The sequence below is a fragment of the Aplysia californica genome, unplaced genomic scaffold, assembly GCF_000002075.1.
Source record: "Aplysia californica isolate F4 #8 unplaced genomic scaffold, AplCal3.0 scaffold00423, whole genome shotgun sequence".
NCBI classification, from domain to species: Eukaryota; Metazoa; Mollusca; class Gastropoda; order Aplysiida; family Aplysiidae; genus Aplysia; species Aplysia californica.
In genome coordinates, this window is record NW_004797693.1 from 56,315 (window position 1) to 78,013 (window position 21,699).

Genomic DNA, 21,699 nt, shown 5'->3' on the forward strand with positions numbered 1-21,699 from the left:
GACTTTTTGTAATTACGTTCCGTTACTAAATTAAGTGATTTCCGCTATTACGTACTTTCGCTTTCGACTTCCAGCAATTGCCAATTGCTGCTGCTGCATTGCAGTCTTATTGCAGGAGCTCACGGAACCGTATTGGGGAAATTGATTTTTCTTTCTGAACTTTTTACTTTTGTTCAGGCATCATGGCTAAGCAAGAAAACAAGGGCAGTGGTTGCAAATTCTATCTAGAAAAGAAGAAACGCTTTTGCAGGTTTGCCCCTAAACCAGGAGTGGATTATTGTCAGGAGCATGCCTGCATTCTAGGAGTAAGTTACTAACGAAGCCCGAAGCTTTGATTTTGCAACTGAATTAATAAAGCCTAGATCTAGAATCTAGATCTAATTATATTAGAGTCTAATCTAGAATTAGATCTAGATTCTAGATCTAAGCACTAGGCTATTCTTTGTTTGTTCCTTATTAGTTAGATCCATTATCCGATGGTACAATGAATTACAGTCGTACCTGTGTAAGACGGAATCGCCAGGGAGCCAGAAAAAAATTCCATCTAAGACATTTTCCGTCTTAGACAGGATAATTTAGGGGGAGATGGAGTTGGGGGGGGGGGAGGGGTTCAAAGGCCCAACCGGTGGGATCAAGGATCGCTTGTCCGATCGGCAAGCAGTGGACAAAACTTCTCACCTCTCAATTGCTATCCTGTCTGATAAAAATGACATGCATGCGTCAGTCTTACTTTTATCCAATTACCACCAGTGCTTGCCTTTCATAGGACTACTGTTTGACCTATTAAAAACAGAAACGTTTGAACATTTCCTTTGATTCCACCCTTAGCACCACCCACCAATGCCACCCCTCACTGCCATCATCATAACAACTTTCGAGGAACTCTTTTCTCAGCTGGCCGTACGATCAAGGCATTGGTCAATCTAATTTCACACCTCTGGCTTCTGGCTACCCAGGAAAGTTTCCGAAGTGGCTGGCTACTCGAGCACTCTCACTGGAAGTCGTGAGATTTCACCCCCACACTACACTACACTGACCATCTGCATCGCTCAGGGTTCACATGATGGGGTAACATCTACCCATCTACCCCCAAATTGCACCCCTACTCCTCTTCCTCGCCCAACGGCATGGCCATAGCGTTAAGTTTAGAGCCGGCGGAACCAAACTTAGGAGTTTTATTTCAAATCAGGGTTGAGCGAGCTAAGCATTTTCCGTGGTCTTAGACAGGTGAAACCCTCGGAAGGGAGCAGATTTTTCTTTCGTTTCCGCGTTGGACAGGTTTCCGTTTTATACAGGTAATTAAAGAGGAATATATATCAAGGGGGGAGCGGGGAGATTCCGTTTTACACAGGTTTCCATTAAGGCAGGTTCGACTGTACCTCTAAGAATGTGGTTCCCGTCTGTTTAGACTTAGCATCATCCACACAAAATTTCACTTGTTTGTTTTTAACAAGACAAGCGGAGCGGGAGCTTGCCCTCTGACCTAACAAAAACATGAAAGGGATTCAGAGGGCATGCCTCGCCTGAATTTGACCTTAATTTGATTTTGATGTTTTGAGATGGTTTGATAGGCTATCTCTCCATATCGGCATGCCCACCATAAACTGTAATCGTTTAGAACTAGACCAGAAGTAATCGTCAGTTGGGTCAAAACTAGTAGCCCCAAACAGGACCCACATTCTAAAAGTAGTAACTTAATGGTACAATTTTTATAACATGATGAATAGTCCTTGTTCTTTCAGTCCTTTACAAGTGGAGAAGCTTGCTCATTGATGTCCTTCTGTGAAAAATAAAATGTATCCTAGACGATCAGTAGGTGTCTAGATTCTAGAAACTTTAACTCTTTATCTCCGAGGGTGCTAAACCCTCCATGCCGGGCCTTCTTTTGGTGTAAAATCTAAAAGTGAATTTTGATATGTCTTGTCACTAAATTGGTCATTAGATCAAACGAAGTGACTATTCAGACTCGAGTCCGATTTAACAAAAATTGTATTCAGACTCTGAATCGAGTCCAGCTCGACGACCCTTCCGACTTCCGACCCTTCTTCCTAAATAGTTTCAGCATTTATGAAAAAAATTTTGATTATAATGACAACTTGAGCTTTAATATCTTTAGGTCTATCTAAACTGGCCCTCCCTGCATCATTAGTATATGAACAGAACAACCAAGTTGAGTTGACCTTGCCGGGGGCAAAGTTTATTATGCCGACCAATGAGATTACATGTAACGATCACGCCCTCTCGGCTTGCTGGGAGAAGAGGCGTTGTGGAAAAGCCCCCTGCTGTTGATTTTGTGCGATGTGATTTTTAAAAAATTATTTAGGCCTACAGAAAAACTGTTACACAACAAAATGAAATTAAACATGTAGAAAGACAAATGGTGGTGGAAGTAATGATGATGCTGTAGTGGTGGTGGAAAGACCCTGAGTTGTCAGTTACCGTGTACGTAAACACTGCCTTTGGGCAATGAGACTGCAGTCTTTTGACCTTTGACACAATTACACAGTCCTAGAAGGTAGTAGTGCTGGGACGATACCACTATTAAGGAATCGATGCGATACATGATGATACTTTTTCAAGGAATCGATTCGATACCGATACCTAGTAGACCTACTTGTACTTGATCGCTAAAATTATTTTTCTTTACCACGTAAAATCAACACATTAACCGCAGGATAGATATAGGTAGGAACAACCAAAGAACAATATTTTGAATTTTTTTCAACCAAAACAAATCGAAACAAAAGTGATTAAAATAACTGAACAATTTAATCAAATAATAAATAGCAAATGGCAACTCGTAAATCTCCTGTTACGGAATGAAACAAAATGTGATTTAAACTCACGATTTAAGAGATAGATTAGAGGCCTAACGCATGAAAATGTTAATGTTAAAAAAGAGAAGTACAGAACAAATCTGAACTTAACGTGATACATAAAACTTACAATTATTTTTACACATGATATCATATTAATCAGATACATTATGGCATAACTATCAAATAATAACGTAAGTGTGATTTGATTTCGAGACCCCAGTCTTCGTTTACACATGTAAAGGGTATAATGAGAGAGCGAGCTTACTGAGCATGATATTGAGCATTTTTTAAAGACAACAAGAGTATCATCCCTTGAATCAGTGAATTGCTTGGGAATAATTGTCCCCATGTATCGATCCTTTTTGAAAGTATGGATTCGATTCCGATACCGGTATCGATGCATCGAATCGATTCTCGCCCAGCACTAGTAGGTAGTTTTCTGACTTAATGTAAAATCCCCTGACGACAGTAGTTATATTATATAACCTCTTTACTCTCATATAACTCACTTAGAAGCCGAGTCCGAACAGATAAAACCCATTTTCAGACTCGAGTCCAGATAGATTAAAAATCTGATCAGACTTGAGTACGAATAGAGCTGGCCGAAATCAAAATAAGTGGGTATTCTCTGGGTTTGGCCCCAAGAGATATATATGGATTACTGACTTAAATATTCGGTATCGATGTTTTATCCGAAAGAGAGCGAGAGATGCGCTGCTGTTTTTTATTACAATATATATATGAGCAGTAATATGTCACTTGTTTTTAACAAGGGGGGGTTTCAGGGGGGGCTACAAACTGAGCTGTAATATTTTACTTTTGTTTTTAACGAACAGGGGGGTTTCAGGGGGGCATAACCCCCTGCATTTAACCACAATTTGTTGTTTTGCAATTAGGTTTGATATTTCTCGCTCGCAGCACATCAAACATCATATCAGCATGCGCGTCAATAAGTGATAATTTTTTAGAACCTCAAGTAATTGTCAGTAGAGCTAAAACCCACACTCTTTAGCCTAGTTATCGTTGGGGCCGAAATGGGATCCCAACAAGTGAACCTACTTTGTATAGTTCTTAGAACAATCTTCTAATGAATGAACTCCCGGTAAAAGCGAGACCTGTGTTTTTGGCAATTGCCGAAATGTTATTTGACTACGAAGCCTTTGCAAAGGAATGTGCCCGAGCCGCTGCCAATGGCTAGTCAGTACACTTGTCACTTGTTTCAACTGCGAGCCGCTGGGGCGGCTTGCCAGAAGTTTATAGGTAGTAACAGAAACCTTTGATGTGTATGATGGAAACCTTCTATCATAACAGAATCTCCTCACTCCCCCCTTGATAAATCCTCTATGATTACCTCTGTAAATCTGGAACCTGCCTAACGCGGAAACGGAAAAAGAAATTCTTTCCTTTTGGAGGGTTCTTTACCTTTCTAAAATGGTATGCTTTGCCCATTCAGCCGTGATTTGAAGCAATATAATCAAGTTTGGTTCTATAGGCTCTAAACGTATCGCAAGGGGAGGAAGGGGAGTAGGGGATGTGACTTGGGGGTAGATGTTACCCCATCCATGTGATCCCTGAACGGTGCAGATAGTCAGGATGTGGGTGTGAAATTTCACCAGTGCTTGTGAAAGTGTTCAAGTGGCAAACCAAGACGGAAACTTACCTGGGTCGCCAGAGGTGTGAAATTAGTTTGTCCTCTGCCTGCCGATCTGATCATACTGCCAGCAGAGAAAAAACTGCTCAAATTGTTGTTACATGGGTGGGAGGGGTGGCATTAGTTGACTGTGCTTAATAATAATACACCAGTGGGTGAGTTTAGGGTAGAAGCAAAGGTGTTGTAATGTTTCTGATTTTAATAGGTCTAAAAATGCATACATTATTAGAGAGAGGCTTGGATAGCGTTGGAGAAGTGTGAAGTTTGACCATTTCTTGCCAACTGAACAAACGACCCTTGACCCCACCAACTGCGCCTCTGGAACTCCCCTCATTCATCCTCTAAAATACCATGAGACGTTAAATGTCTTAGATGGAATTTTTTTCTGGCTCCCTTGCTGTTCTGTCCTACACAGGTTTGACTGAATGTCTAACAATCCCTTTCAATTTTTGTCAATGATCCATGAACTGATACAGTTGAGATTATCTAAGACGACCACCCTTTGTTGAGGAGAAAAAGCGGCCTTCTAAGACAGTGGCCATCTTAGGCAGGACTGATCAAAAGGAAGAAAACAAACCCTTTAAATGTTGGGGGGTTTTCATGTCAGACAAGGAAGACTGGGTGCCATGATACCAATAACAACAGGTGTATGGATTACAACAGCTCGCCTACAGCATCAAGGACAAATAAATCATGTATGGCAATACTGCAAGGGATGAGAGATTAGCATGGCCATCTTGGACATGTTTTTGTGCTGTTGTTTGATAGAGCATAATGGCCACGGATTCGTTGGACAGGTTTTTGTTTTAGGCATAGACATTTTAATAGAATAAAAGCAAGGAGGGGAATTGAAAAGTAGCTGTTTGCACAGAAGGTTGTCTATACAGGTGGCAGTTAGGGCAGGTTCGACTGTATTTTGTCCAGCTATAATTAAAATAAATCAAGTTTTAACGAAGGAGCAAGGAAGACAAAAATGATTCATCTTAACCTGGTTTTTTCTCATCGTACAGGTTGCATTGCACCAGTCAGACTTCTCAATGCTAGTGATGTATCTACCACATGCGTGCTCATTTTGTGTCTGCCATTGTAGCATTGTAGTTTCCTGTCATACTTCTCTCGTTTCTTCATATTTTCTTTTTAATTGTTTATCTATGTAATGTCACTGTTGTCTGTTGTCGTTTTAATGACTAAAGTTGTAATACATATGTATGTAACACTTTTAGCAAAATGAAGAGTGAAGTTGGTTGTCTGGAAGTGAACTTTGCACTGGTTTCAAGATCAGAAAGATTTCTGAATTGCACTGGTCTGACACATTTCACTCTCTTAACATGTGCTCATTCCAGCCTACATGATGTTGTTTTTTAATATACTTATAAATTGAGTGTGCAATGAATGATAAATAAAAGGTCTGAAATGAAATTATACTGATGCTGTTCTTGCCGCCATTACCAAAAAATTAGTTAACAAAAAAGGACAAAATGTTCATTAACAGATTGTTTCAGTATCTCATTATATTTTCTCATCCGATTTCTTTTTTTTTGGAAAAATGTTAGTGGTTTGCATGCTCACATCCTACGAGTGTGACGATTAAGTTAATAATTTGAGAGCACTGTGTTGAAGGCAGTAATGATGCGTGCTAATCATTTTCTTGACATATTATCTCCAGATTGAAATAGACCGGAAAAGAATCCCTTGTCCATTGGATCCAAGTCAGTATGTCGTTTTCTTCCTCATTTCTCAATGATGTCAATGGGCTGATTCATGTTTCACTTTTATCTCTTTATTTATTTTTTTTTAAACTATTTTTTCATGCCAATAATTATTATGGTAGGCTTATACTTTGTCTGTACAGAGAACGTAATGTAAATGCTTGTGTGTGGGTTAATAGGCCCATGGTTAAAGTCCTGTAATGAGCTTTCAGATTGATTGTGTTAAAACAAACAAAAACAACTAGGAGCTGGAGTGTCTATTGTAGGAATAGTATATCATTGTCATAACAGAAAAGAAAAACTATTTGTGTCTACGGAGAGGAGAAACATTTATGAGAAAAAAATACTGCTGTTTTTACCTTTATCTTTTCAGTGATGATCATTTTTCTTATTCCGTTGTTGAAAAGGTGGGAAGGGAATCTATCAAGTAAAGATTTTGAAGAAGGAGAAGTGTTTGCAAGCTGTTAAAATGCACTAAACCTAGGAAACAAAATTTTACAGGCGAGAGAACAAACTTTCATAACAATTGTTCCTATATCATGTATTTTTCATTGCTTTTTACAAAATATAGAATTTGAATCTTGTCAAAATATTTCCTTGAGCAAGTGCAACGGTACCACAGATTAGGAAAATGCAATTGAAAAAAAGGTGGCCAATGATATGTGTTCTTTCAAGTACAATCATGTGTTTGTCCTTTACAGTAACTGCTATGCTGACAAACTGCAGAAACATCTAAAAAAATGCAATGTGACTAAGCTTCGCAAGGTGACAGAAGAAGCAGTAAGTGACTATGTTTAGTTGGCCTAATGACATGTGTAGTCAGGTCTTCTAAGATTGAAACAAGAGCTGGTTGAAGAAGTTTGTATTCAGCTTGTGTTTTGCTGTCAAATTCAATCAAAATGTGCAGAGATGAAAAATATTTTGAAATGAACTAGTTTCATAAATTGCCATCTAGGTTGCAGAAAACGTAATGCTTTGTGTGTGTTGGAGGTTGTGTGTGTGTCTGGGGGGGGGGGAGGGGGGGCAGAGTTAGAGAGAGGGGGGGGGGGGGGGATAGAGATGTATGAAAGGGGGGAGGGGGGTAGAACAAACATACAGGCAGAGAAAGAAATCGTACTCATGTTGGTGGGAATGCATTTCCTCTTGCATTTCTTGTCTAGTCTTTCCATGTTGAAAAAGAGATGCACCTTTTCTGTTGACATATTATTTTTTTTCTGCTCCTGTCCTGTACTTTTTTTTTCTTAGGAATTTTTCTCAAGAGGTATCAACATGGGACCAACAGTTGATGTTCCCACGGAACAGAAAAATGTGAGTCAGTTTGTTCAACTTTGTCATGTCTGAAAATGATGCTGAATTAAATTTTAATCCATCACTAAAAGTTGGAAGAAAAAAATACCATTTGTCTGTGTTGTCAAGAAGTAAGGACAGTTGTACTGCCGACCCACTCCCTGCCAGCCCCCACCCTTGACATCCACCTTGGACTGTCTGTTACAAAAAATGATTCCTTTTGTATAAAATGGGGGAAAAGAGGTCCTTTTTAACAAAAAAATCCATTTTGACTGGAATTTTATTGCTGTTCTGGTTCTTGTAAAAGATACTGCTTTAATCAGGATATTTTTTAGCTCTACTTATTTTAAGTGGATAATTCTGTCTAGATCAAACTTAAAAGAAATTATCATTCAAACCAAAATTTATCATGGTGTGAATCTGTTTATAAAATGAAAACCACCAGATCTCGTTAAAGCTTTATATTTTTTTTACTGAAAAAAAAAATTTCAATGGTACACGTAAAAAAAAGCTTTGTACACAATTTTAGGGGGTCGGAGCTTTTTTTTTTTTTTTTTAAAGACAAAAAAGAGAGATGAAAAAAATGAAATGGATACAAGTTGAAACTTTGATTGATGTCAGTGTATTTTTCAAGGTTTTTAGGCCGTATCTCCGGAAAAGGCTATGTTTTTGCTGCATGGTTTCTTCAGGCTTCCACACAATACACAATATGGCTAATGCTAATGTCTGAAGAAATGTGCTTTACATTCATGTTCATGTATGTGCTTATTCCTGCTCTTTAGATCTCTGTTCGGGAAGTGACGTCTGAGCAGCTGGCTGCTCTGATTGAAAAGGTCAAAAAACTTTATGAAGGTGAGCTCTTTATCTCTACAGTCTTGCATACATATAGAGAAACATGCATGATGCAGTGTACTGATGTTCAGGTCCCAAATTTTTTCTGTTACAGGTATATAGTTGTTTGCACTTACAAAATGTATGTAGTGAAATGCGTACATGATGAAAAGATTTCTGTGTCCCACCGGTTTTGCTATGTGCGGTGTGTGATAGACTGTATTATGTAACTTTTGCAATGTAAATTTCTCGTCCAGTTCTGTGAACTGCGAGCATTGTCTATTTATTTTCTGTATGCAAATAGCCACTTAACTTTAATGCTTTTCCTTCCCAACTCAGCTCATGTTGACAAACCCGAAACGGTCATATTGGAACATCCTTGTGTAAAAACAGAATACAATGGAAAAGAGGAAGCTAATAATGAAGCAGGGGAGAGCACAGAGTTAAAAAAGACACTGGAAGAGAACCCTGGACTCCGTAAGGAGCTATTGCAACAGGTAAATTTTCTCAAAACAAAGACTTCATTTTTCAAACATAATATCAGGAATATTGTTTTAGGAGTGTGTATGACAAAGAAAAAATTCTAATTGCCTAAAAGTCGATTTTCTTCACTGGATCAGAAAGAGCTGTGGGAACGATGAAATTCACTGTTTAAATCATTAAAATCGGAAAATAAATTTAAAAGTAATCAAGATTCAAATTCATTCAAAAGGTAGAGAATTCACCCAGCAGGTAAAACAATAAAAAAGCAGGACTTTGAGGAGTCACACAATCATGTAATGACAATGCACATACTCAGCTTTTATGTTTTCTTGAGGTCAAGGTCAATATTGAGGCATACAAAGACTTTTACTTTGTATTTCTTACAGCTTCTTTTGTCGTTTTATCATTTCACCTGCAATTTGAATAAAGAGGGTGACCTCCCCTCTTTAATGGTTAAAAAATTGTCGTTCCCTTGTTTTCTGGTCAAAGAGTTTCTGTTTAAATAACCCTACCCTCCGAAAATCTTCATGACCAAACGCGCCCACCCATGGACCCTGTTGTCGTTTTCCCACAGGATTATTAATTAATTGCTTCCAGTTTTTTAAAAAAGAATAACTCATTTTGAAATATAGTGTTAACACTATTTAGGAGAAATGTGGCATGCAATTGACACGAAATCGATGCTTCACCTCGCACGCACTTTTCCAGTGTGCAAACTCGCACTGTTGACCTACCTATTGAGGGTGGTTGATTTTCAGATCAAAAGTCCTAAAATCTCGGTTTATGGAAGTATCTCGATATTGCACTTTATATATAATGGAGTCCGCTTAAACTGAACACAAGTAAACCAAAAGAAAAGAATATCCCTGTGCTTTTTGTTCTGTTTGAGCAACCTCTCTCAACCAAGAACCAAGCTAAATTGAAGATACTCTGGCGGTCCTGCTGGTTTTAGTATAATCGGACTACACTGTATTATACTGAATATAAAAGTAGTCTTGATGTTAGATATAGACAATAGGATATAAAATTGAAAGTGCCTGCGTACGCATTTTCAAAAGGTCCAAAAAGTTAAGGATTTCTTTTTATAGCCTGTTAGCTCCTCCATGCTTTGGGAAGAGAGGAAACCCTGTAAATTCCTATCCTTCATAAGCTTTTAGCGATATTTTTATTTCAGTTGTTCTGTGCCTATGTCTGAATGAAAATAGTCTGTGTGAGTGTGTGTGTGTGTGTGTGTGTGTGGAAATATATATTGCATGAGAAGAAAGGAAGTAGTAAGAAAGGTTTTGAAAATGGATATTCCAATGTAAAGCACATTGAGCTACTTTTTTAGAAATGTGCTGTATGAATGTTATATATGATTATTATTATTATTAATTCAACAACAAATATATGATTCCTTATTTTAGTTACTATTTTTTTATGTAACTTCATACCTTTTGGTCTGTCTGAACCGAAAGCTACTGCGGATGAATTTACAAAATGCTCTGTCAAACCTGTGTCTCCTTTTACTTGTCAGGCTTCTCTAGTGGCACAGCTGGACTCTCTCAGCTTGCTGGACAAGATAAACTGGTTTGTTGAACTTGGTGCTGGCAAAGGTTAGTACCTAGCACAGAGGCTTTATCATTCACGGCTTCTTTGTTTTTGATAACATGTTTATCTGGACAAGTTTTCTTTCTCAATATTGTTATAATCCTACAGGAAATACTGGAAAATCACTTTTCAGACTTTTGATCATTCTGGTCCTACCCTTATAGTCCTGCATTTCTCTGGTCCTGAGCTCCGTGAGAGATATGCACCATTACTTTAATTTATTGCTTGCACCTTCATTTGGCTTGTGTAACATTTTTATGCAGGATTTTACTGTATTTTGAAAAACATTTACCGTGAGCCTTAGCAGTGATGAATAATAAGATATTATCGTTCTTCATAATAAACACTAACTTCTTTTCTTTCGTAGTAACTATGGCTGAAAGTCATGGCATGAACAGGGGTTTCATTAGGATCCATAGAAATAGACTACTGATCTAATTTTTGCAGTCAAAATGTAGAGAATAAACAATTTTCAGAGATTTTATTGGTAAAAGAACATAACTTTACTTCTCTGTTTTTTGTCTTTGAAGCCCCCCCCCCTTTTTTTAAAATAATTTTTTTTTTTACTTTTGCTGAAATTGTAAGACCTGGGCTCAAGTGATTAAGAGGGTGAACTAAATATTATATCTCTTTTGGTTTAATTTAGCCCTTGAGCTTGTCTTTTCATTTCTCTTTAACTTGTTACAAGAAATTGAGAATGTGGAAATATAGGTTTATTTGTGATGGTATAACAAGAATTTGCAAAGTGAGCATAAATTGCTAACTCAGGGTTTTTTTAAATGTTTACTGCCTGAAAGGTGTCTTGTGCCCATGACTTGTTCAATATGTAAAAAGAAATAGACACAAATAAATCAGATTAACAGCATAGGCCTACTTAAAAGACAAACTTCACTGTTACTCAGATTTACTTTTATTGTGTTCATACACTATTTCATAACAGGCAAGTTGTCCCACTGGGTGGAGAAAGCCTATCAAGGCAATGAACAGGCATCTTATCTCTTGGTAGACAGGAGCAGTGTCAGATACAAGGCAAGTTTGACACAGTTTTGACTTAGGAAAAAGGTTGTAGGAAGCCTTTAATAGAAAGATGTGTTTACTAAATGACCCCTGAAGTATCAATCAGGTAGAATACTTTGTCTGTTCAATACAAAACTTTAAAGCAAAATTTGTGTGGTTTAACTCATCGATGGTGTTTTTGCAATGTGTTTTGTTTTCATGGCGACTGTAAAATATGGAAAGACAAGCAAATATGTGATCTACCCTGAAAACCTATTTACTTCTCAGCTTTCAACTGAATTGTTTTTGTGTGAAATTTGTGACCTCCCACTCGCTGGTCACAGTGCCCTAACATAATTGTGAAGTTGTCTCTGCATGGCCTTTTGCATAGCTGCCCACTGTCCCGGGCCATCCGTATTTTGTACAGATTTTCTTGAAAAATCGCTGTTGTCCCGGAAATACGGATTTTGACCGACGGTCCCGGAAAATAAAAACTTGGCAAGCATACTGCTAAAACAGAATAATTAGCCTTCTGTTGCTCTGGAAAATGATGAAAATTCGGGAGATTCCCGAAAAATTCGGGAGAGTTGGCAAGTGTGCAGTTTCAACAAAGTCAGCTGATACGCATGCGCGGCGCTCGGCTTCTTCATTCGTTTGAAAAGATGGCGTCAAAACGTTCGGCGATGAGTTCTAAGTCCGACTCTGGACCAAGTAAAGCAAAGAAACAGAAAAGGCAGCAAGTTTTTCTTGACAAATACAAGGTGTCCCTGATAATTAGTCAATGTCCCTGATTTTGAGCAAGGCTGTCCCTGATAACCTCATAGAGGGGTGGGCAGCTATGCTTTTGTGCCCTTTTAAATTCGTTTTTTTTTTAAAAATCAGTTGAGTTTATAATCATTTGGTGATTTTTTTTTACCCGTTGCGTTTGAATTTTGATTGGTCATCATATCATCAAACAATGTAGCTTATGGACTGCCAGTGATTCTGAGCAATCATGAGCATGGCACCAATGAGGTAGTCTCTGATTTTAGGAAAGAGTGTGATACGGGTAAAGCACATGTAGACATAGGTCCAAAAAGACTGTCCAGATTAGATTGTTCTTGCTGAAATTACAGTTTTATCTTCATGGAATCAAATGTTCTGCAACACAGGGTCAATTGAAAATATTTGTTTGATAAAGGTCTTTGGGGGGAGGGGAGGGGTGGGGGGGCGTCGTATGACAGCATGCAAAACGCACAATCGATTTGTCACTTACAAAATGCAGATGTTTTATCCTTGATTTAATTTCCAACAATTTGATAGAGATAATGTCTCACTCTTTTTGTTTGGTAAGCTTGTGAATGACTCGAGCTCCCAGTCATTGGTAATTTATAAATCAGTTAAAGGGCTCAATCACAGAATTACTTATCAAGTTTATCAAGCTTCCCTTTCCTTTGAAATTAAGTATGTCTATTTGTTCGTACATGTTTTTTGGTTTGCTTTTCCAGATGGATTCATTTCACAAGGAAGACAGTGGTGCGTCTAAATTTAAGAGAATCAAGGTGGATATTGCAGATCTGTGTTTAGGTAATGACGGCCATAAAACTTCAGTGAACTCATTCTGTGGAGGACAAGCCCCACTAGTCCACTTACAGCTTTGTCATCATAATGCACTGCAGTAGGAATTGACAATGTGAAGCTTTGGAACAAAATATTTTAGTTCTTAGTTGCCATGTTCTGATAATCATGAAATATAGATGAAAATGTCTTAAGGAGTCCAGACTTTCTCTAAGTCTACCTTACATACCTTTGGAACTGTGGAGTTTAAAACAATTAGTAGGGTTCTTTGCACTTGTCTCCTATGTGGCTTTTTTTAGGATTACTTATCAGGAAACAATAACTACAATATTGAAAACGCCATTGTTAGGGGACCATACACCCCCTAGCATTAGGGGTTAGGGGGCCGTATTTTGAAGCCATTTGTAACTCCAGTGCAATAAGAGTTCGTTTCCGGCCCTCCCTCAGTTCTTACAACTCTCACACTGATAGGTCTACTTGAGCTGAGTCATTCAAGTTATTACTCTACTTTGAGTCTGAGCAATAATCTTGCTGAAAAAAATAGGGGTTATGGGTTGTTGGTATTCTCTTCAAGCAGGCTCCCAAATGCCATTTTTAACCCTCTAAAAAAAGCACTGAATTTCAATTTCTTCAGGGGCTTCGCTCCCTGAACCCCCAACCCTGCTGGGGGTCTTTGCTGCCAGAATTTTCTTTACTTTTCATCTTCAGGTGTTGGAAGCACTGGATGACATAAAATGAAGGGGGAGTCACATGTAGATGCCCCACAGCAAGAGAAAATGCAATTTGATTAGAGAACATATTTGGTTGAAATTGATTGTGGAAAGGGGTAACACACCTTCAAAGAAGTACACTAGTAAAGCATAGATCTTGTAGGCCTACAATTTAACTGTTAAAAATTGTTCTACCTTAATACAAAAAAGACGTGCCGGTAGCTGTACCCAGCAGTGATCTCATGCACTACGATGACTAATGGTACACATAACCATCTTCTGCTGCAGTTGCACAATTGCCACCAACACACTTTTGATACATGTAATTTTACTTGACAACATAAGATACGATCCCAAGCATCAACACTTTCACCTAGGTTCACATGTAGATACCCCACAATCGTAATCAGACATTTTAAACATTCTCCTAGTATTTGTATATCTCCTAATGCCAGGAGCTTTGTAAACTGGCCGTTTTCCTCCAGTATCTTTTCAAAGTCCAGGTGCATGCAAATCTGTGTACTGTCCCTTAATACCAAGTGTTAACACAATGAGGGCGTACGGTCCCGTAGCGGGGGGAAGGGGCATACGGTCGCTTAAGAACCGCCCAATGAGGGGGGGCATACGGCCGCATAGCGCCAAACACTAGGGAGGGCGTACGGTCCTCTAACATCAGCCAATTGAAAAAATTCATGGTGTTGTCGCCTTCCTCTCTGTCAATTTATTTTCCTTTATATAAGTGTTTGTCTGTGCGCATGCTTGTTTGAGTGCACCTTGATACTTTTCGGACATGGAGAAGGTTGTCTGTTACTATACTATTGTCTTTCTTCGTTCTTAATTATTCATGAAACCTTAACCATGTGTTGCTTTTAGTTATGCAATCGATTATTTGTCTTTGTTATAAGCTCAGTAGGAGTTACATTAATGTGATAATTTAGTGACAAGGAATAGTTATGCCAGTGGTTGTAAAGATCAGGAAAAATTTCTTCCTCTGAGATGTGCCAAAAAAATAAAAGACTTCTGTTATTTGTCACAGCATAGAATTATAAACATTGCGTCAATGTGCTCTTTTAATTTGTGACAAAACTCACTCAGTCTTAACCATGTTTTGTACCTACTTTAGGGTATGTATCAGATGTACGACCTAAGGACTCCGTAGTTGTTATGGGCAAACATCTTTGTGGGGGAGCCACTGATCTCGGCATCAGATGTGCTGTGGACTCTCTGGGAATACGCAGATCAGGGGATGAGGGCAAGTCTGAGGCAGAAGCTAGTCAAGAGCCTCCAGCAAAGGCGCAGAAACTCGTTGCAGAGGATGATGGTGCTGAGAAAGGGTCAAGGTAGGTCAGAATTCGAAGCCACCATAATTGAAAGGGTGACTTTATTTAGGCCACATATGGCCTATATAAGCTAACCCCCCCCCCCTTATTTAGGCCACATATGGCCTACGTAAGCTAAGTGCCATGCCTAACCTTATTTAGGCTGCATAAGGTCCTTTTCTGTATCTAAAAACTGCCATCGTCTTCTTCTCTCCCTTTTTTTGTGTTTGTTGCCCTTTTGTAACACCTCTAATCTTTGGCATTATGACCTAATTGTGTTGCAACTTACTAAAACTAAAAAAGTAAATTGTAATGTGAGTGATTTGTATAAGGCTTTTGTAAAACGATCATTTTAAGCGATATTGTAACTGTTAATTTCTGTCTCAGTTGCTGTACCCTGTTTTCCATGTAGTGAACAAATTGGAAATTACATTTGAACATACAGATAAATTTACTACTAATTTTTTTAAATAGCATATGGAAAAAGAGGATTTAAAGAAAACATACACTTCTAATTTGTTAACTAATGAATTGAACAAGTTTCAAAATGAAAATATGTCAAAATAAAAAGAAGAATATTTGCCTTTGAATAATGAATGGCTGAAGGTAGTAAATTGATCTATCAGGTGTGATCATCAATAAGACAGACTCATTTTTGTTTAAAGTGCAATATTTTTATGTTTCTTCTCACCGTCCAGTCTTCCCCGAGGCATCATGATTGCTCTGTGCTGCCACCACCGCTGTGACTGGGCCACGTATGTGGGCAGAGAATTTATGCAGAACTGTGGGGTCACTCCAGTGGAATTTGATCTGCTGACCCGACTGAGTAGCTGGGCAACGTGTGCAAGAGGCAAATGTAATACTGTTGTACTCAGATCTACTGTATTCTAAAAATAATAATATGTTTTGCAGTGCAATGGAATCGGGCGCTGAGCAATTTTGTAGGCCTACTATTTGTAGCATAAGGAGTTATTGGTTTCAAATTAAAGCTTGTTTATTTTTCTTGAACTTGTTGAAAAAAAATTGTTTTATCTTGCATAGTAGTCGAGATATGTGTGATTTCATGATGCACGACCAATTTATGCTTGTTACTGTTAAAGCAGTTTTGGATCCCCAGGGACGAAAGGTTACCCTAGATTTAGCAACTGATTACTTATAATTAGATTCAGTTTGTAAATACAACAGATTTTGTCCAAAAGCAAATGATTGCTTTATTTGGAAAAGGTTATTAGTTCAAAAGAAGCAGTGCGTTGAATACAAGATATGACAAACAGTGGTTCGTCATTATGGTGATCATTAACATGATGCTGATAAGCCTTAAAATTAATTGAAGAAAACAAACCAAAAAAAATACCAGTATTGTTCCTACTTCAGATCACGATCATGATATATCCGACCCGCCACCCACCCCTCACTTGTAATCAGTTCTTCATCCAGAGGGCCTACCTTCACGTTCAAACAACCACGCACACACACACATGCACGCAAACACACACATGCACGCAAACACAATTATAATTCACACACCATATGGCCCAATGCAGTGCCACACTGTCCATCTTAACTTAATTTAATTATACCCCACCACCCACAACCACCCTCCCATGGCAAAGTTCAAGGAAATTCTCGTGCTTTACACACATTATAGTATAATAGATAACATGCGGTGAAACCAGCAGTGTGTGTAGTGTATCATGCTGTGTGGGGGCGAGTATGGTGAGCTCAAGAATCCCGATACTCTTGATGTTGGTGGATGTGTTGTTTTCCATCGTGCATGCAGGATGAATTGAATTTGAGATAATTAAGAGGAAAAACTTTGATCAGGTTTTTTGAGACAAGATGTTCGACAAATCCACGTGCGTGTTTGAGAAAACAGTATTGTCAATACAGAGAAAACATAGCGATTCAGTCCAGGGATGGCATATTGTACGAGCTGTCCGTGATTTCGAGTTTTGAGTGTTTGTGTTATCTGTGTCCGACTGCATTTCTAAACTGCATCTTAAAAATATTCTGTTCGTAGTCAAACCTGTCCAAGACAACCACTGGTTGTTGAGGAGAAAATGTCCTGTCTTAGACAGGTGGACATTTATTTTTAGACAGTGTCATTATAATATAGAGAAAAAACGCAAGAGGGGCAGTGGGCAGTGGTTGTTTGTATTATATATGTGATTGTTTTGAACAGGTGGTCATTAGGGCAGTTTCAACTGTATTTTGATATATGAGCTTAAAATTTAACTTCATTGTTCCTCTGTCTGCAATTTTTGTTTGACAGGGAGAAACTTCTCTAAAGACTCAGCTGATGCTACAGACTCACCAAAAGATCTTGGCCCTCAAGAGGACCGGAAAGACAATGCAGGGGAAATTGATGCAGATGAGCAGCCGGGAGATCACGTAGCTGATGATTTAGTCACATCTAAGAGCAGGTACTTCTGTCAGTCAGTTTTATTCACTTATTAGAGGGTACACAAGCTGGGTGAGCCAGCTGTTTATTAGCTCAGTTGGCATTTTGTTGGATTATGATGTAGAGTACCTTGGTTCAGATCCAAAATGAAGCATTGTTGAACTTTGGGTGGGGGAGTTGTTGGTGGATTTTTTTTTGGCTTCCAACCTCTTATCTCATTTCCATGGAGGCTTGATGTTTCTTTTGAAGATCCTGCCTCATAAATAAGTTGTTTAATATTGAAAAAGTCCACCACACATTACTAGAGCTGCATAATATTTGCCAGCCAGAAATATCTTCCCACTGTAGCTTTGGGATAGTAACATATTGTGGAATCCAACTGAAGCACTGTATTGTGGACCCCCCCTGCATTTTTTGTTCTACATCAGCCAAGATCAAATCAGATTTAGACGTTGAGTTTGAAAAGACGTGTTGAATGTGTGTTGTTGTTTTTTTTTACACAGAACATGGTTTGAGAGTAGAGTGACCCCCAAAGTTTATCTTAAAAAATGCAATGTCTCAAGAGAAGTGAAAAACTGATTATCAAAATACTGCGTCTTATTGATACATTTTTCCCCACATAGAATTTGCCCACTGTTCCTATTTTTCTTTAAAATTGACTGAGAGGTAAAGAATGGTACCAAAATGCTCAGTGGATATAGGCCTTTCAAACGGAACAGATAAATTTGGCCTACAGCTACTTTGAAAATTTAGTTTCTGGTACCTACTATTACTGTGGTTACACATTTAGTTTGCCCACTGTATAAATGGATACCGATTTGGAGACTTGATTTCTTGAGGATACTGGGCAGACCAATGCAGAATTGATTATGTTGAAGTACACAAAAAGTATTTTAGTGTTAAATACATGTATTGGAGACATGTGGCAAGCTTAAAGATTATGATGAAATTCACCACGTTTATATAAGAAGAGCCAGTAACCAAGTCTGAGTATTGTATTTTATGTTTTCATCTCTTTCAGCAATGCTCTCAGAGAAAGCCTCAGTGTGACAGTCCGAGAAAACATAGGCAGGAAGTGTAAGCGCCTCATCGACACTGGCCGACTGCACTACCTGAGGTCTAAGGGCATGACATGTTGTTTGAGAGAGTATGTGTCAGGGGAAATCACCCCAGAGAACGTGGTGCTGCTTGCTCATTGTGAACCAGTCTCTTCATCCCCTCACCGAAAAACCACTGAATAAAAGTTGATGTCTTGTTGCTATGGTAGAAATTTTGTTCTTCTAACGTTTATACAAGCCTTGCCTTTTTCTGCTTTCTGCCTCTACAGTCATCTTCTCAGAGTTATCTCACTGTGAACAATCACCACACCTGTGTAGTATTTGGTAATCACTAACTGAGGAGTTATTTGAAATGAACTATCGCAATTTTGCAATTATACATTTCGAGGGCTGCCAAGTAAACTATGGTAAGTTTTTCAAATTTAGGCTCCCTTAGGAAATGTGTCGCGACGTGGTGGAATCAGGCACTTGTCAATTTTAGGACATGTGGAGTTATTGGTATCACTTTACAGCCTGTTCAATGTCTTGCTTTTGTCGAAAAAAATACTCATCTCTCATGAATAGAAGTCGAGATATTAGCAATTGAAGGAGATGGGGTCGTCTGGTTTAAGTGGTAAAATTAGCGAGAAAATGGCATCCAAAGTTTGGCAACTTCCAAAGCTTGAGAGTCCTTAGAAACTGCAATTTACATTTTTGTGCCCTAAATCAACTTTTTTTGGTGAAATCCACATGGAAATATGTTTTTAAGTGGACCTTAAAAGTGTTGAGTAAAAAAACAAAAATTCGATCAAAATTGCCAAACGGACAGAAAAATGCCAGTTTCTTCAATGTTATTATTTTGACGAGCGCCTGATTTCACCACGATGCCTCACAAATGAAGTTAATCCACCCAAAATGCTTCAAGAAAATCTGTTTTTTGTCTCTACTGTAAAATTTGAAAAACATGACTTACATAGTTTACTTGGCAGCCCTCCAATTTATAATTTCTAAATAGTGAAACTATCACAACTACGCGATATCATTTAGTTGAAGCTGATAATCAAACCTTTTCGCTTTCTAATGATATGGAAAAGGCTCTTGTGTGTGAAAAGTTAATTAAGTACATGATATTTTTACTGCAGCATACTACTACTTGGCACTGTTATTTTTCTGTTTCAGTGCTTTCTGTAAACAAACTAACCATGGTAAGTTAAGTCTATAGTGTCACCAATATCTACAATGATTTCAAAACAGAACATTTTTTTATTCCTTTGAGGCAAATGATGACTCTGAGAGTTTATAGCCTACTGGACTCAGTATTTTATGATCTAAATAAAAATGAAGAATATGTGCCATCAAAGAAAGGTACATGATAATGATAATGATACAAAGGTACATCCATAAAGATAATTGTCGCAGGGTCCATAAAGACCATTGTCCAGTCTCAATTTTTGGCTTCATCTTCATACACATTAAATTAATTAATTATAGTACTGTTTATTTTCAAAGCATTCAGTCATCAAAAGATAAAGATTACGAAAATTGGTTGAGAAATTGAGTTATTATTTTAACACCCCCCCACCCCAAGATTGATTGGGAATACAGGGCCACCCAGAAATATGTATCACAACGCGGTAGAATCAAGCGTTTCGTCAATTTTTGGGTATGTGGAGTTACTGGTATCACAAACTTGTTCATTTGACTAACTGTTCATGAAAAAAATGTATATATCTTTCCTGAATAGAAGTCAAGATATTCGCAATTGAAAGTGAAAGAGGTGGGGGTTTGAGAGTTCTTGGAAACTGAAAATTTACATTTGCTGTGCCTTAAATCTAAATTTTTCAGTAAAATCTACACATGAATGTTTTCAAATGGACATACAAGGTGGTCAGCCAAAAAACAAAAATACTAGAAAAAAAAATTCAAAGTGGCAGAAAAATGTTGATATCTTTGATTTCCTTATTTTGACGAGCTCCTGATTTCACCACATTGCCTCACAACATACGGTTCTCAGTGAGTTGAGGGAGAGGGAGGCTCAGTATAGAGCCACAGGCGGATTTTTGAGTAAAGTGAACATATTGATATAATAAATGACTTGGAAAAAGTCATACAGATAGACAGAAAAAACAAGAGGGAAAGTAAAGAAGTAGGACCTACCAGTGGTGCCCTCCAGAAACCCCTGACAGGCGGAAAGAATTCAATTGAATTCAAGAAAAAAGATGTCACAAGCATTCTTTAAGGAAAGAGGAAAGCGAACACAAAGTTTGTTACTTGACTTTAATGATAGTCAAAACAATAGATGGAGACTAATGCTCAACAAAATAGCAGTCTGGGGACTGGGAAAAAAACAAAACTGTACAAAGCATTGTAACATGACGTTCCAGATGCCCAGTGCTTCGGGCAACAACATTTACTACAAATTTCATTCAATGACTGAACAGAAAAGAAAAAAAAATCCCTCCCAAATTCATGTTGCAAAATGAATCGATGAGGAAACAATTCATAATGACTCACTTGTCAGACACATGTAGGCCTAATCATTTCTGTGATGTACGGTACTTCTGGTCTTAACAAGAGGATGAACGACGCCTTAATGGGGTATACCACAACATAACCAAATGGTCAGCAGCAGTCTCATTAGTGTTGAGAAGGTCATCTCGCAAAAATTTTCTTTCACACACAATATGGCAATGAATGAGACAGACCTTTCCTGTCAATAACTTCAGCTTACTGGTACTGGTACTCTCAAAATTTGTCCCTAAGCCAGAGCAAAAGAACGCAAGAGCACCCATTAAAACTTGAAACAGTGCAAAAATGTTGGGGAAGTACTTTCAATCCAAGCATCAGAAACACTGTAATAACAACAACATTGTATCTCCTACATGGCACACGTGCCACACACAAGACAAGCGCTGTAGACCGTCACATCCATGATATGCAATACCTCAAAAGAAAATTCAAACATGTAGGCCTAATTATTGTAAAAATTGGACACTAAACCAAGGTTGGAATACATGCTGATGGCATGACGTAAAAGTTAGCTGGTGGGTATGGGGGCAGGTTAGGGCTGAGTGGGCAAAACAATTTCCGCCTTCAACAGGTCAAAACCCTCGAAAGGGAAGGAACTTTTCAATCCATGCCAAGGTTATGAAAGTTTCCATTTTGGACAAATGTGTTGTAGAGGAATTTCTCAAGGGAGGAGCCGGGAGATTCCCTCAAGACAGGTTTGCATCTTCCATAGACGGTTCAGGCATGGCAGGTTCGACTGTAGTTCACTAGTAGTTGTTCTAGAACAATGTGCAGAGAAAA

General features: G+C 38.3%; 1 protein-coding gene across 1 annotated transcript; it reads left to right on the forward strand.

Moving 5' to 3' along the window:
* The first annotated feature begins 49 nt into the window (after positions 1-49).
* Positions 50-18,619, forward strand: LOC101861677 (tRNA:m(4)X modification enzyme TRM13 homolog). Its single transcript, XM_005104516.3, has 13 exons — positions 50-305; positions 6,137-6,183; positions 6,881-6,959; positions 7,425-7,487; positions 8,249-8,318; positions 8,637-8,794; positions 10,297-10,375; positions 11,311-11,399; positions 12,854-12,932; positions 14,757-14,973; positions 15,651-15,808; positions 17,225-17,375; positions 18,375-18,619. Exons 1-13 carry the CDS (start codon positions 183-185, stop codon positions 18,592-18,594), a joined length of 1,533 nt encoding a protein of 510 aa, XP_005104573.1. The 5' UTR covers positions 50-182; the 3' UTR covers positions 18,595-18,619.
* The last annotated feature ends 3,080 nt before the right edge of the window (positions 18,620-21,699 follow it).

Excerpts from the sequence above, each read along its gene's own strand:
- LOC101861677 (XM_005104516.3), top strand. The coding sequence starts at position 183 with ATGGCTAAGCAAGAAAACAAGGGCAGTGGTTGCAAATTCTATCTAGAA. Across the intron at positions 15,809-17,224 it reads AACGTGTGCAAGAGGCAAAT|GGAGAAACTTCTCTAAAGAC; the intron begins GTAATACTGTTG and ends TTTGTTTGACAG. Across the intron at positions 17,376-18,374 it reads TTAGTCACATCTAAGAGCAG|CAATGCTCTCAGAGAAAGCC; the intron begins GTACTTCTGTCA and ends CATCTCTTTCAG.